Source organism: Simochromis diagramma, unplaced genomic scaffold (assembly GCF_900408965.1).
Source record: "Simochromis diagramma unplaced genomic scaffold, fSimDia1.1 OVJJ01000321.1, whole genome shotgun sequence".
Lineage (NCBI taxonomy): Eukaryota > Metazoa > Chordata > Actinopteri > Cichliformes > Cichlidae > Simochromis > Simochromis diagramma.
This window is the reverse complement of record NW_024386772.1, coordinates 17,729,342-17,743,865: the sequence shown is the minus strand read 5'-3', so window position 1 is coordinate 17,743,865 and position 14,524 is coordinate 17,729,342. Positions and strand designations below refer to the sequence as shown.

Genomic DNA, 14,524 nt, shown 5'->3' with positions numbered 1-14,524 from the left:
CGACGCAACAGTGAACAAGAGAGACAGACTTAAGACAGACTTAAGTACACACATGAGGTGATCAGGAGAAGTAGAGACACACGAGGACACAGCTGACACACATAAACCTAATGACGGGACAGGGGAGGTGAAACTAAATACAAAGAACAAAGAACACCAGACTCTTTCAAAATAAAACAGGAAACATGATCAGACAGACATGACAACATCAAGGGTAAGAGAGACCAAAACACAGGGTGAAAACACAAGGGGAATCTACTAAACAATGAACAATAACAGCAACCTAGGCTTAATAGAAATTAACTGGATAAGCTAAGCTACAACATAAATGAATAAAAGAATACAGTGAAACACAAAACACTGGGTTGCATGACCCAAGACCGTGACAGTCATCAGTTCTCATGTAGTTTTTTTAACAGAACAGCTTTGGACACTTTTTAACCAGACAAACATTCTGATTATAAAGTGGTCTAAATTATGGACTACATTACTTCCTGGAGTTTATTATTTATTATATGTTTCCATCGTGAGAAAACAATTTATTGTTTAAAACAGGAAGACAACACTCTGATTATAATGATAACTTCTTTTCTTTGTTTTTCTTTTTTTCTTGCAGGAGTTTGGAGTGGAGTGATTTTGAGGGTTTTCTTCACTGGAAAACTAATTTCAGTATTCATGATGTAAAGTGTAAACAGATGAGAAAATATCTATTAATCATATAAATGATTTCCATATTAAGATCTTGGAACAAACTACTGACCCATAATGTACTTTTTCAATTTAGAAGAGGACTGAAAACTGAGTTGCTGTATAATCCCCAACACCTTGGTTGACAGAAACATATTTCAGAATATAGATTTATTAAAAATCAAGATCAACAAAGTTTTTCTTTTTCTTTTCTGTAGTTCTGATGCTTTATTCGGAAGGAGCTTTCAGTCAATTCACACCTATAAAGACAAACGAAATACTAAATAGTTAGATAAAGATTGAAATTACATTTCTGTTTCCACAGGTCTGTACAGTCCAGCAGTATGACTCTATTGTATATTACTAAGCCAAATACCCTTTTAAAGAAAGTAAATACTAAAAAACCTCCAGGTGGCAGTAAAACATGAAAACTGAGGAGAAAGAAAAGCATGTCATGCATCTAAATATGCAGAAATGTTCATGTGTGCAGCTGCTCTTGTGTTTTTTCTTTTACTTCCTCTTCTCAAGGCTATAAATAATGTTTATATATATATATATATATATATATTATTATTATTATTTTTTTTCTATTGAGTGAGTGTCTCGCTTGTTAGCAGCTAAATGTCACCACCTGGTGTAATTGCTACATGAGATTTGTTTAGATTATGATATACTGCATTTTTAGTGCTTTAAGACTGAAAAATAACATGCAAACTGTATCTGAAAATGAATGTATGGTAAGTGTGAGTGAATCGAGACAGTATTTCTTTGATGAAGAGGTAGAGTACTGATGTCTTCAGTCCCTTCATATGTATTGCAGAACAGGTCAGCTGAGAGAGGCTCATGGACTCATTCAGATAAACACACACAAAGACAAATACTGGATCACCCATGTTTATGGTTAGTTTTTGGTTTTTTGTTCTATTTGCCTTAATATGACCCCATCAGAGCTTTCACAACCAGCCCTCTGTCTTCAGCAGCAGAACTCTGATGGTTTATTTCTATGAAATATGCTTTTCTGTTTGCAGGTGTAAAGTGTGAACAGCTGGCACAGTCAGCCTCTGAGACTTCAGAGCTTTGTTAATATCCTACCATCAACTGTCAGGTCACTTATTCTGTTAGCACCTACTGGACAGCTTAGATCAGACAGCTTGCAGGGAAAGAACTGGAGTGGATTGGAAGTGCAGGTGTTGGATGGGCTACATACAAAGATTCATTAAAGAAAAAGTTCAGTATCAGCTTACACTCTTCCAGCAATACAGTAACTCTTTATGTACAAAATGTGCAACCTGAAGACACTGCTGTGTATTACTGTGCCAAACACCAAACAAACACCAAACAGCTGTAAACCAACCAAAAAACAAGTTTTCAGACCCATAAGGATATTAAAGAGGTTTCATCATATAAAAATCAAAGATAAGTACAAAAACAGCAACTTTCTTCACTCTGAAAATATTTACGTAAATTTTATAATTGCATCTAATGAAACAAAAGTAACTTGACGCAACTTGTTACGTCTTAATATTTAAGTGCATTTTGCTTTCCACCAAAAAGAAATGTGTCTTTGTTTGATACACATGGATTTTCTTTTACATAAAATGTTATTGATCCACAAAAATGGGGAAAATTGTTTATTTATTTTTCACACTGCACTTACTGCCACAAAGATTCATCATTTTTTTAAAAGCCTTTCAACAATTAAGATTAGTGCATACATACATGTAAAAGAGACCTAAGTATATATGTTACATTTTCTGAGCAGCTATTTTTCTCTGTAAGCTCTTTGTTTCTGTGTGTCTGACATCTGTAAACAGGGTATGTCTGCAAAATTCTCCAAACATGTTTAAGTGTATTTCCATGACGATACAGAAAATAAATAAATAAGTAAAGCAATGTATGAATCAATAAATGTCACTGTTTAAAGCTTCTGTAGAATCAGTCTTTAAGATCTGAAACAAAGTGAATCGCTTCTGGTGCACAAATAAGGATATAAATACATCGTATTTGTTTAATAACATAAACATACAACGATGGTACACAGCCTCTTTGATGAGTCAGAGTTAGGTCAACAAAGATGCTTTGTATGTTTGATTTTATGCAAACTTGGCTTCCTTTCTGCTCAGCCATAAAACTCTGCACATTTTCTTTGCGTGGAGATTCCAGAATATCAGTCTCAACCTAAATCATGTTTTCTGTAGCTCTGCTGCTGTTGTTGTTAGCTGGATCACGTGAGTCTCTCTGGATTTCTCACAATCTCTAGTTTAGTTTTGTCAGCACAATTTGATAATTTATTATGAAATATACTTTTCTGTTAACAGGTGTAAATTCTGAAACATTGACACAGCCAGCCTCCATGATTGTACAGCCAGGGGAACACCTGACCATCACCTGTCAGGTTTCTTATTCTCTCGGCAGCTACCCAACAGCTTGGATCAGACAGCCTGCAGGAAAAGGACTGGAGTGGATTGGAAGGGCAGGAGATGGATGGACAACATACTACAAAGATTCACTAAAAAACAAGTTCAGCATCAGCTTTGAATCTTCCAGCAAAACAGTCACTCTCAGGGGGACGAATGTGCAGCCTGAAGACACTGCTGTGTATTACTGTGCCAGAGAGTCACAGTAACATGAAGCATCAGTAGACCTGAACAAAAACTTCACAGTGCCTGAACATTAGTAAAGAAACCAGAGGAGGAGCTCTCAGACCATTAAAGATATAAAGAGACTGCTCATTCTAACAATATTACAATATTCATGTGAATCACTTATTTCATAAGAAATAAATAATTTAACTATTATTATTTTTTCACAGTATACAATTTTGTTATTGTTAAAAGAAAAACATCAGAGAAAGCAACAAATAATTTACATGCAAACAATTGTAACAAATTGACCTAAGATAATATGATAACATTACACAAAACAAGTACAAAAAGTAAAACAATAGCTAAATAAATAAATGTCGCAAATAAAATATTCTATACCTATCTGTATCTAAGCGTGAATTAAGTTACTGTTTTAAAGAAAAGAACAAATTATTTAAAAACCCTCTATCAAAGAAACTCAATACCAAACAAATTAGAAGTCATATTGTTCAGTCATACAATTCTAATTATTACTGCAATTTCCTCCATTCTGCTATGAATAAAGCGTCATTCTCACATCCAACTGAATCCAGAGTTCTATTAAATTCATTTACGTTTTAGAATTGATTTTAAGGTTTTATTTATCCTTTATAAAGCACATATTGTTCTGGCACCAAGCATCATAGCATAAGTGATAATCCTGATATGAGCCTTAGAACCTCATCTCTCATCATGTTTAAAGTGTTTGAATCCTGCCATTGGGACAATAATTTTGCTCTGCACTCATGTGGCAGTCAGATTTTTTGATGAGTCAAATTTTTTCTGCCATCATGGTCACAAAACCATTGGGGAGGTTGCAGATTAAGCCATCATCCTTTCAACAACAGAACTGCAAAACTGATTTATCTGAAACACTATTCAAACTGTAAAGATAAAAGTAGATCTTTTTTAGGTCAGTGTGTTTTTGATGGTTGTTTTTGTTTTCTGAGTCAGAATTGTTGCTTGAAACTCCCTCCAAGCTTCTTTGGAGGGAGTTTCAGAGATGAGATTACATATTTAGCAAAAAATCATGTTTGTAACACAGACTATAAAAAAATGTGTCTGACTCTTGCAATCATTTGAAAAATAGTGGCTATTCGTGTAAGGAGGAGTCTATGCAAAACAGACATCTTCCACCACTACTTATTCCTCTGTGGAGAAAATGACACACAGCTCTGGGTACTTTTGTTGTACTGTATCATGGATTACAAGACAGGACTACTCATTTTAGTTATTTTGTGGGCAGGTGAGGATTTTCCCAGATTTTAATTTAACATGCCCTTATTTTTGGAGAACAATTCATTTATATTCTTTCCTTTTTCTATTTTCTTTTCTTATTTTATTTTTTGACAGGTGTTGATGGACAGATTCTGACAGAATCTGAATCTGTGGTTAAAAGGCCTGGAGAATCCCACAGATTGACCTGTACAGCCTCTGGATTCACATTCAGCAACTACGGTATGAGCTGGGTCAGACAGGCTCCTGGAAAAGGACTGGAGTGGATTGCTTATATCAGCACTGCCAGTTCTCCTATCTATTACTCCCAGTCAGTCCAGGGTAGATTCACCATTTCCAGAGATGACTCCAGCAGTAAAGTCTATTTACAGATGAGCAGTTTGAAGACTGAGGACACAGCAGTTTATTACTGTGCTCGACGTGACACAATGAGAGGAAGTAATATGAGAGTCATACAAAAACCACTTTCATTTTTACACTAATAGCACACAGTAGTCTAAAAGCAGTTGCCCTGCTATGCTCATTTATTATTCCTGGATTCAAATTCTCAAAACAGTTTACATTACCATGGTTACTTTTATTTCTAATTATTTAATCATTATCTCTGAAAATAGAAACTACTTTTGCAAAAGGTTATAAAAACCTTGCACCAAACCACCCAAACATTGAAAAGGTCTTGGATGTGGAAGATTAAGTTTGGCGTTTCTTTTTACATCTATCATTCGTCATTCATTGACAAACCATCATTCCTATAAGGACAAGAAATGTAAACAAAAAAACAAAAAAAAAACCAAAACTTAGACATACTTATAAAACAGTTGTGTTTGGAGTTTTGCAAAGTGTGTACTGTAATGTCGCAATATGAGTGAATGTGCACAATGTCACAGTTTAAACACTTGAGACACTGATAATATTTCAGCACTCAAGAAATTGTAAATATATTATGAATAAAATTTAAGAAACAACAGTTTCAGTATCATGATAGAAAATTCAGTGTGAAATCTCAGTTAAAAGAATTCTTCATGTAATCAGTCACATTATATATTTAGTCCTTTAATTGTTGCTGCAGTGAAGTCAACAACTGTTACTCAATTTAAAACATGTGAAAATATTTTTGAGACATTCACTTTCCCAACTGTGTAAAAAGTGACACTCAAAACCTTTATGTGACTTCCTTTAAACTATAATTATGTAAAACTATATTTTATTTTTATGTGTATGAAATTTATATAATTTATACAATTAAATTACTTTTTTTTTTAAATTTTGTCACAGGTACATCATGTTACCTTTAACTGCAAAAAGCAAGTTTATGAGTTAATTCATGTGTTTTGGCATTATTGGGTACTGTTAATCTGTTTCACTGCTTTTTAAAGTTTAATTAAAACAACAGGAACTAAACATAAACACACAGTTCTCCCTTAGGATTCATCAAAACAATCCAAATAAGTCGAGCAGAATTTTGTAGAGAATCAGGTACAAGCTTTATAACATATTTACATTTCAAAAAAATGTAAATCTGAAAAAAAATTTTCATTTTGTTTTCTTCACTGGGATTTGCAACGTATTTTTGAGGAGCCAAACATACGTTGCAAATAGGATTATTTGCAGCTGCTGAGTCCAGTCACTGTGGCTCTTGAGCACAATAATCCACAGCAGAATCTTCAGACTTCCAGTTGTTCATCTGCAGAAAACACTTCTCTGCTGCTGTCTATGAAGGCAGTAAACCTGCCTTGTACTGCCTGAGAGTAGTGCTGCCATTAGTATCATCTCCGTCTCCTGTCTGATCCAGGCCATCCACCAGCTACTAAATCACATCTTAATTGGAGGAAATGGTGCTAAATTCTGGACTCATTTCAGGCCATCTTAGGTTTTTGGTTTTTAAAGAACCATTGCCAGTTCCTAATTTTTTGGTCACGCCTCACACAGACCCTGTTCACCGAAGTACTCATTTCAAGGCCTGGAGAATCAGATTGACCTGCACAGCCTCTGGATTTACAACTACTTTATGAGCTGGGTCAGACATGCTCCTGGAACAGGACTGGAGGGGATTGCTCTTTTATGCACTTTATAGTTATCCTATCTATTACTTCCCTATTACTGGCCTCACAGCCCATTGTTCATTCATTAGGCTAGTTTCAGTTATTGTACAAATATACTGTTTATAAGGTTGGGGAAACCTGCAGTCAGCTGAGATTCAAGACGTCACTTGGATGAGTGATGAAATGTTTCTCCAACTGAAAACACCACTTCCAGATGAACAGAATCAACCTTTTGGGAGCACCTAATACAGTTTCTCAGTTCAGGACAAGACTGAAAACTCACAGTGATGGTTGCTGACTTTTAGTTGCTGTACAGGCTCCACACCATAGTAAAACTGCATGATGCCCTTGCGTTGAGTAGTAACAATGAGATACGATACAATTATACTGAACACCTTGTGAGTGTAAGAAAAAACTTTTTCTAATCAGAAATCTAATGGACAGCTTACAGGAAAAGGATTGGAGTGGATTAGTAGTGACTCAAACATTAGGAATTTGCTGAAGAGCAAGTTCAGTATTTCTACCATGTTAATTCCCGATTCTTTAATTCTCAGGCCAAGGAGAGAAACAACACTGTTAAAGTAATTCACACTCTTTAATTCTCTTAATCTTTGTATACAACCTTCACCCGGGCGGGAGATGTGCACTCAGCCTAGCGCACCGCAGATCTCCACATGGCTGACCGTTGCAGAAACTTTTGTAGCTTCTACCCCTCACCCAGGTTATAAAACCTAAAGCTTCACATCCTTTGTCTCACAGTCAGGGTGGAGGAGAAATATTTTGCACCACATGTTCTGTCTTCTCAGCTCAGACAAAGAAAACCATGATTTTACACACACAGCACTTCTTATGAATGAGCAGTCTAGGACATCTTACAAAAATATAATAATTCACATTATAAATCAGGAGTAAAATATAACATAAAACAGTGTAATAATCCCACAACCAGCAAAACAGATTTCTTAAATGGACAGATTGGATCAATATCTTGTCTTACAAATCAGCTTTCAACAGAGACTTCGTGTCAGCTGAGCAGAATACCACAGAACACCAACACAATCTTTACTAAACACCTGCATTATTAAACTGATTTGTCTCTCTGTGACTTGAATCAGCTGTTTTTACACAATGGAGGAGATCTAGAAGTATCACAAAGGCTACAAGTACAAGGACATAATGGACATTGTAACAAGACATTTAGAAATAGCAGCTGGGCTGAAAATGCCACAGAAGAGCATAAGAAGATGATCCAGCATAGTTTATATCTGGATGACAATACATACAGTAATATGGTAAAAATATTTCTGGTAGGAACAAAAATGGTCATGGAACTCATATTTAAAATGTCCACAACACAAAATGTTCTCCCACTTATCCAATTCAGGTTTGTGGGGGGTGCAACATCACTATCCTGTTCCACCTTCATCAGTGACTGACCTCTAACCATTGAAAGATCCAGCCCAGTGTCACTTGTCTAAGCCAGCCCTGAGTACCTGAGATTTCTACAAAAAATTCTAAATAAGATCTTATTAATGATAAAAAAAGAAAATGTAGCTCATTTCTTTTGAGGAGGAAGAATTATTATCATTTGTCACTTCTAACTAATAAAATAATCCACACTTATGTTATTACGGAGCCCTGCAAGGGACATTAGGGAAAAACAATAAAAATGCTTTTGCAAGATCTCGCAAAATAGGCCGCATGCTTCGGAGGTTGCATTTGAAGGCCGAATACATCACAGCTAGGCGACAAAGGCTGTCCAGATTCGAAGGCTGCTCCAAATGCGTCCTTCATTTCCCCAAATTTGATGGATGAGTTGGGTGTATCCTTCGTGGCCCAGTCTATCCCAGAATTCATAGCGCGGCCCAGCCAATTCCAGTTTCCAACAATGGCAGCAGCAACTTAGTTTTAATATTACTCTTTCTGGGTCACAATTTTTTTTCCTCCAATGTCCCTTGCGGGGGTCCACATGTTATATCATTTGATCTTTTTTAAATTTTTATTAAGTAACCTAAAATCTTAAAATGTGTATTATCATCAAAAAAGGAAAACTGCATACATGTTTGACATGTTAGAAGACTAGTTCTGGTTTGTGCATAAAAAATGTTTTTGCATGTAGTTATACATGGTTTCATTTCCTCAGCAGTTTTGCTTCTTACAGTATCACCACATCTTTGTCTTCACACAGCTGCTAGATCTGAAAATTCTAAGGGTGGCTTTTTTTTTTGTTTGCTTTTTGGATGCAAAACTGCAAATGCTAAAAAGAGCTTGCCAAATAACAGGTGTCAATAGATCCCTAACAGTATAGAAATGGCCACTAAAATGCCTCAGAAATTTGATGCCAGTTAGAGGGGAATGATGTGAGTGATAGATGATACCCCAGCAAGGGAGATGATGACTGGAGTGGACTTCAGTGGACATGTAGCCTACATGAAAGGAACAGAGGTGATGATGAAGTGTTGGATGGGTAAGGTGAAAGACTAGTAGTGGTGGGTTTTTGCAGAAAGGATGAAAATGGCTGTAGTGAACACGCTTTAAGAAGAGGGATGAACATAATGTGACATATAAGAGTGGAAAAAGGCGAAGAGAGTTGGACCACAATGTTTATGCAGAAGGTTCAATCTGAAAGAGATATGAGGTTGCAATGTCAGGGGGAATGTAACGAGGCAGAATTAGATCATAACCACACTTTGGACATCAATAATAGGAAGCAAGTGAAGACAGAGCTAAGCAATAAATGTTGGAAGCTGAAGAATAAAGAATGTTGTGGAGACAGGAGTTGAGACAGGCTCGTGGTGGCGGGGAAGAGTTTGAATGGACTTTAGACATTATTTCTTTTTCATTTTTCATGAAATAACATGAGCCACAACAGGCTCCATCTAGCCATGGAATTGGTTGTCAGTCAATTGTTCAATTGCATTTTCAGGTGTATGAAAGTGGCTTTAATACCAAAAAAACTCTTTTTAATTTTGTGGGGGCAGTCAAAAAAGTTTGTGACACAAATCACTACTTTTTAAAATGATATGCCAAACTAGGCAAATATATGTATGTTGTTACACCTGGCTAGCAGCTCATGTGAGCATGGACCCTGAATTGATGACATTTTTAAAAATGGAAAAAAAAAATATATAAAAAAAAAGCAGTATTGTCAGTATTAATCAGAAGCATAATTGTACATAATTGTCACTGTGATTAATGGATTGCTGTATTTGTTGCTTAGTTGTGTAACTGAGGAGTAAAAGGATAGTATTCAGCGAGTCACTTTCTAATATTTAATGCCACTATCAACACACAATATGGGAAACCTTTACCGCCTTCACTTTAATTATGTCCTTCCTCAAGGAGGAGCCAATGCAAAACAAAGGTGCCCTTCACCTTTACTTCTCTGACTGCAATGGGCCACAGAGAGCAGTGGACATTAAGTTTAACATGATGGACTGTAGAATAGGGCTGCTGTTTCTAACTCTATGTTATGCAGGTGAAGGTCTTTGGATAATTGTTCTCAGTTTTTACTGATGCTGTAAATAGACTATCTTTTTTCATCTTCTTTTGTTTTCTTTTCACAGGTGTTTTTGGTCAGACGTTGACTGAGTCTGAACCAGCAGTAAAACAGCCTGGAGAATCTCATAGATTGACCTGTAAAGCCTCTGGATTCAACAGCAATTGGATGGCCTGGGTCAGACAGGCTCCTGGAAAAGGGCTGGAGTGGGTCTCCACTGTCAGAAATGACGGTGGCAACAGTTACTATGCTCAGTCAGTTCAAGGCCGGTTCACCATCTCCAGAGACGACAGCAGACAGCAGGTGTATCTGCAAATGAACAGTCTGAAGACTGAAGATTCTGCTGTTTATTATTGTGCTCGAGACTCACAGTGATTAAAGTTGGCTTAGCAGCTGTACAAAATCTTACTGAATTCATCTTAACTCATATGCACATATGTATTTACAGACTTTACAGTCATGGTGGCAAGGTGCAGTGCAAACAACATACAATAGACCAATTCAAATTAAATTTTTAATAATGTCACATCTATTAAGCATTAATCAGGTATTAGTAAGTTATTAGCAAGTGCTTAAATTATTATTTATAAAGAATTACTCCTCCTTAGTATGCAACTTATAAATACAGATATGTTATTATGATTATTATTATTACTAGCAATAATGTAGTAGCAGTGTACAGCAGTGATAGTGATGGTCTAACAGTAACAGATGGATAAACACATCTGTATAAATGACATATTAAGGAGGAGTAATGATATATAAACGATAATGTATGCACTTGTTAATACCTTATCAATACCTTACTGATGCTAATAGTGTGACATCATTAGAAAGCGTTACCAACATTCCTACTTCCATCTGATTTTGTCACAAAAATTGAAGTGGACCCATGGGCCTCATGGCCAAATTGAAGTGGAAAATTGAAACTATCCAGTGAGTGGCAGTTCTCTAGGTAACAGTGCATTGTTGATGCTGGTAGTCAGAGCCTATTGCCAAATGGAGCTGATAGAAAGGCAAAATGCTTTCGCTGTAACCACTCATTACACCAGGGGTGGGCAACTCCAGGCCTCGAGGGCTGGTGTCCTGCAGGTTTTAGATGTTTCCTTGATCCAACACAGCTGATTCAAATGGCTAAATTACCTCCTTAACATGTGTTGTAGTTCTCCAGAGGCCTGGTAATGAACTAATCATTTGATTTAGGTGTGTTGACCAAAGGTGATATCTAAAACCTGCAGGACACCAGCCCTCGAGGCCTGGAGTTGCCCACTCCTGCATTACAACATCTCTGAAGGTACAAGATATTCAGCCTTTAAGCAAATGGGTAATAGTAGAAGGCCATACCAAGTGCCACTCCAGCTACGAACAGGAAGCTGAGGCTACACACAGGACACAGGCTCACCAAACTGGACAACAGTTCAAATCCATTTCATTTAAATTATGTAGTTTATACAATCCGTTTATGAATCAGTGGTTACAAGACCTGGAGGACTGCATGCATTAAACTGCACAGCTTTGAATTCACCATCAGTTTCTTCTTACAACAAGCCAAACATAACAAAAATAACCAAATAAATAAATAACTTAACATATTTATTTGTCTCTGGTCACATGCATATTCATTAGCTCATAAGGCTACCGTGCTTTCACACACAGTTTCAGTTCCTCAGAAGTTATTTCCCTATAGTATCACGTTAGAACTTCGTTCTCACACATCTGCAGAAACCGAAAAAATCAAGGGTACTTTAGGCAAACCAGAAACAACAAACCAAAGTTTACATACTACACAATCTCGTCTGTTAGCAGTACAACTGCACAAATACATTTAAATTTTTTCTAAGGAAAAAAGAAGGCCCATTGAATCGTTTATCTTTTAGTAAACATCCTCCATTGGGATTTATATTATTTGTTAATGCACAAGAAATGATCAATTGTTTTAAAAAAAAATATTTAAATTTTGACGTTATTAGTTTCGAGCAACAATAGAGTAAATTCAACAGTCCTTCAGTTATTGTAAATGCTGCCTTTTCAAAAAAAAACTTATTTTCTTCTTGTTTTACTAAACAAGAAGTGAATATGTTAAAGTTTCAAAGCAGCTCTGTTTTTTTGTGTCTGGCATTTACAAACAGAGAGAACAACAAAAGGTTTGTCCACAAAAATCTCCAAATCATGTTTAATTAAAGCTAAGTGTATTTGCATTTGTATTTGATATTATAAAAAGTAAATAAGAAAGTAAAACAATGTATGAATAAATGTTGCTGTTAAAACCTGTAACACATTTGCTAAAGTAAAGTACGAGATATGTGAAGACTTATCGAAGTGTCTGAAATGTAACATTCCAACTTCCCCCTTAGTGTGTTTGTTGGGCAGCTTAGATAATGTCACTTCAGAAAAGAATATCGCCCATATGGTTTTCACTGCCCTATGCATAGCCAAGAAAACAGTCCTCATGAACTGGAAAAATAAAAATAATCTTAATTCTAACCAATATAGAAATGATCTATTAGATTACATTAGTCTTGATACAGCCTCTGCCACCAAATCAGATCAATTGCTCTGGGCTCCTTTGATCAGCTCCATCACCTAGTGGGGGTGGGGGGTCATAGTTTGGTCCCGCCTTCACTGTTGTGATTGGTATGGGGGTAGGGACAGGCTTAGGGCATCGGGGGGTTCCCCGGAGGCATCTTCCTTGGGGGGCTCAACCCGGGGTAGCGGTCATGTCCGGTTAGGGGCTCTGTTGGCTCTCAGGTGACTGTTTCCTCGCGGCTGCGTGCAGCGGGGCTAGGGGAGGGTCTGTGCTGACGGACGTGGGTTACTGACCTGGTAGACTGGCTGCCCCTGGGTGGGTCTGGGATGGGCGTGAGGTTCTGGGGGCGCTCCGTCTCTGGGCTGGGACCCGGATCGGGCCTCGGGGGCTTGGGTCCTGGTTGGTGTGTTGCCGGGGTTGTGGGCGGGTGGGTGCATGGGGGCCCAGCCCTGGAGCAGGGTGCCGCCGGTGCATCGAGCCACCTGGGGGGCTCTTCAACTGGTAGGGGAGATTGTCACATCTTGCAGGAGCTTTCCTCTCCTCAGGAGCTCCCTCTGCAGGAGGGGGAGATACAGGAGAGGTGGAGGAAGATCTCAGCCTGGGTGTTTATTGTCTTATGTAGTCTGGAAGATGAGTGGATGGTGGGGTGGGTGCAGTTTTCTCTGTGGTGGGGTTGGGTGGACTGTCCCGGGCTCTGTGGGGCCGGGAGGCGCTGCTGCACTGGGTCCCGGTCTGGATGGGCCTGGGCCCCCTTTCCCTGGCGGGTCGCGGAGTATGGGGGTGCCTACTGGGGTTAGCGGGGGAGCTGGCCCCAGGGAGGGGTCACTTGCCCCTCCCTTCCTTCCCTCCTCATCTCCAGCTGCCTCCCTCTTCCCGCTCCACCACAACCACCCACACATGCAGGACCTTGGAGTAGGGGTATGTCACCAGGGTGCAGAGGAGGCTACCCCCCCCCCCCCCCCCCTCTGTCCCCTTCTGGCTGCCTCTGCCTCAATTTTATCCCACAACTTAGACATTCACATTACTCACACTCTCATTACACATACATATAGGATCTTGGGGGTGGGCACGATACACGGAATCCAAAGTACCATCAGGGTGTACACCCCACCCCTGGCGTCGTTGCCCACCTCTCAATTTTAAATACACGTAGACATTGAGGGCTAGCAGGAGGGACCATGCGCTTACCTGCTGCTCTCTGGCAGGTAGCTCCATGCCCTCCTGGGTTTTAAATGCACCTTAGAACACACATGCATCAACACTACAATGAGCGGGTGGAGGGAGGTTTGGAGTCTTCTCTCACCCCCATTCTCTGCGACCTGCTGGAGCGGGGGGGCTAGGAGGAGGAGTTGGCCGTCCGACTGCGGTCTGGAGTGTGGGGTCTTCCTGCTGCTGCGGAGTCGGGGCGGTCTGCCTCTCCCCACCGCAGGGAAAAGGGTAACATCACCTGGGTCTGGGTGCAGTTCCCCCCTCCAGGGGCAAGGGTACCTAGACCCGGTTTGTAGAGTACGCTTGGGGAGTGTGATCGTGTGTACAGCGTCTCTTTGTCTGTCTCCACGTTTGTTGAGTGTGGAGTAAGTGCATATGAGAGCATGAGGGTGGGAATGGATGTTTGTATCTGTGTGTGCCTGTATGTCTGTGTCTATATGTCAGGTTGGGTGTCAGGCGCCCCCTCTCTGGGGACATCTCAGGCCCTCCAAGGTTTGGAGGCCTATCTCCCCCTACCACCACTTCCCCTGCCAGTGGCGGACTCCCTCAGACATCGGTGCGTTGGTGGTTCTTTGTGTCCGGGGATGGGCGTCCAGGTACACACCGGCTCACTCCTTGGCGGCCGCTTATCGGGGCCTGGAGCCTGGGGCTCGCTCGGGCCACTTCGGAGGTGGGGTGCCCCCGGCCTCTCGGCCTGGGG

The 14,524-nt window shown here is 39.4% G+C and overlaps 1 protein-coding gene and 1 gene segment (V, D, J or C); both read left to right on the top strand.

Annotated features, from left to right (window-relative positions):
* Window positions 1-2,842: 2,842 nt before the first annotated feature.
* The window catches only part of LOC120713955 (immunoglobulin mu heavy chain-like), a 539,092-nt gene continuing 527,410 nt past the window's right edge, over window positions 2,843-14,524 (top strand). For both annotated transcript variants that reach the window (XM_039999918.1, XM_039999925.1), the window contains exons 1-2: window positions 2,843-2,915; window positions 3,006-3,303. In XM_039999918.1, coding sequence (XP_039855852.1) covers window positions 2,873-2,915; window positions 3,006-3,303 — 341 coding nt within the window. In that variant the 5' untranslated portion in view covers window positions 2,843-2,872. The remainder of the gene's footprint in view (window positions 2,916-3,005; window positions 3,304-14,524) is intronic.
* On the top strand, window positions 9,781-10,515 carry LOC120713994. The segment is given in 2 exon segments: window positions 9,781-10,067; window positions 10,156-10,515. Coding segments are annotated over 2 exon segments (459 nt in total).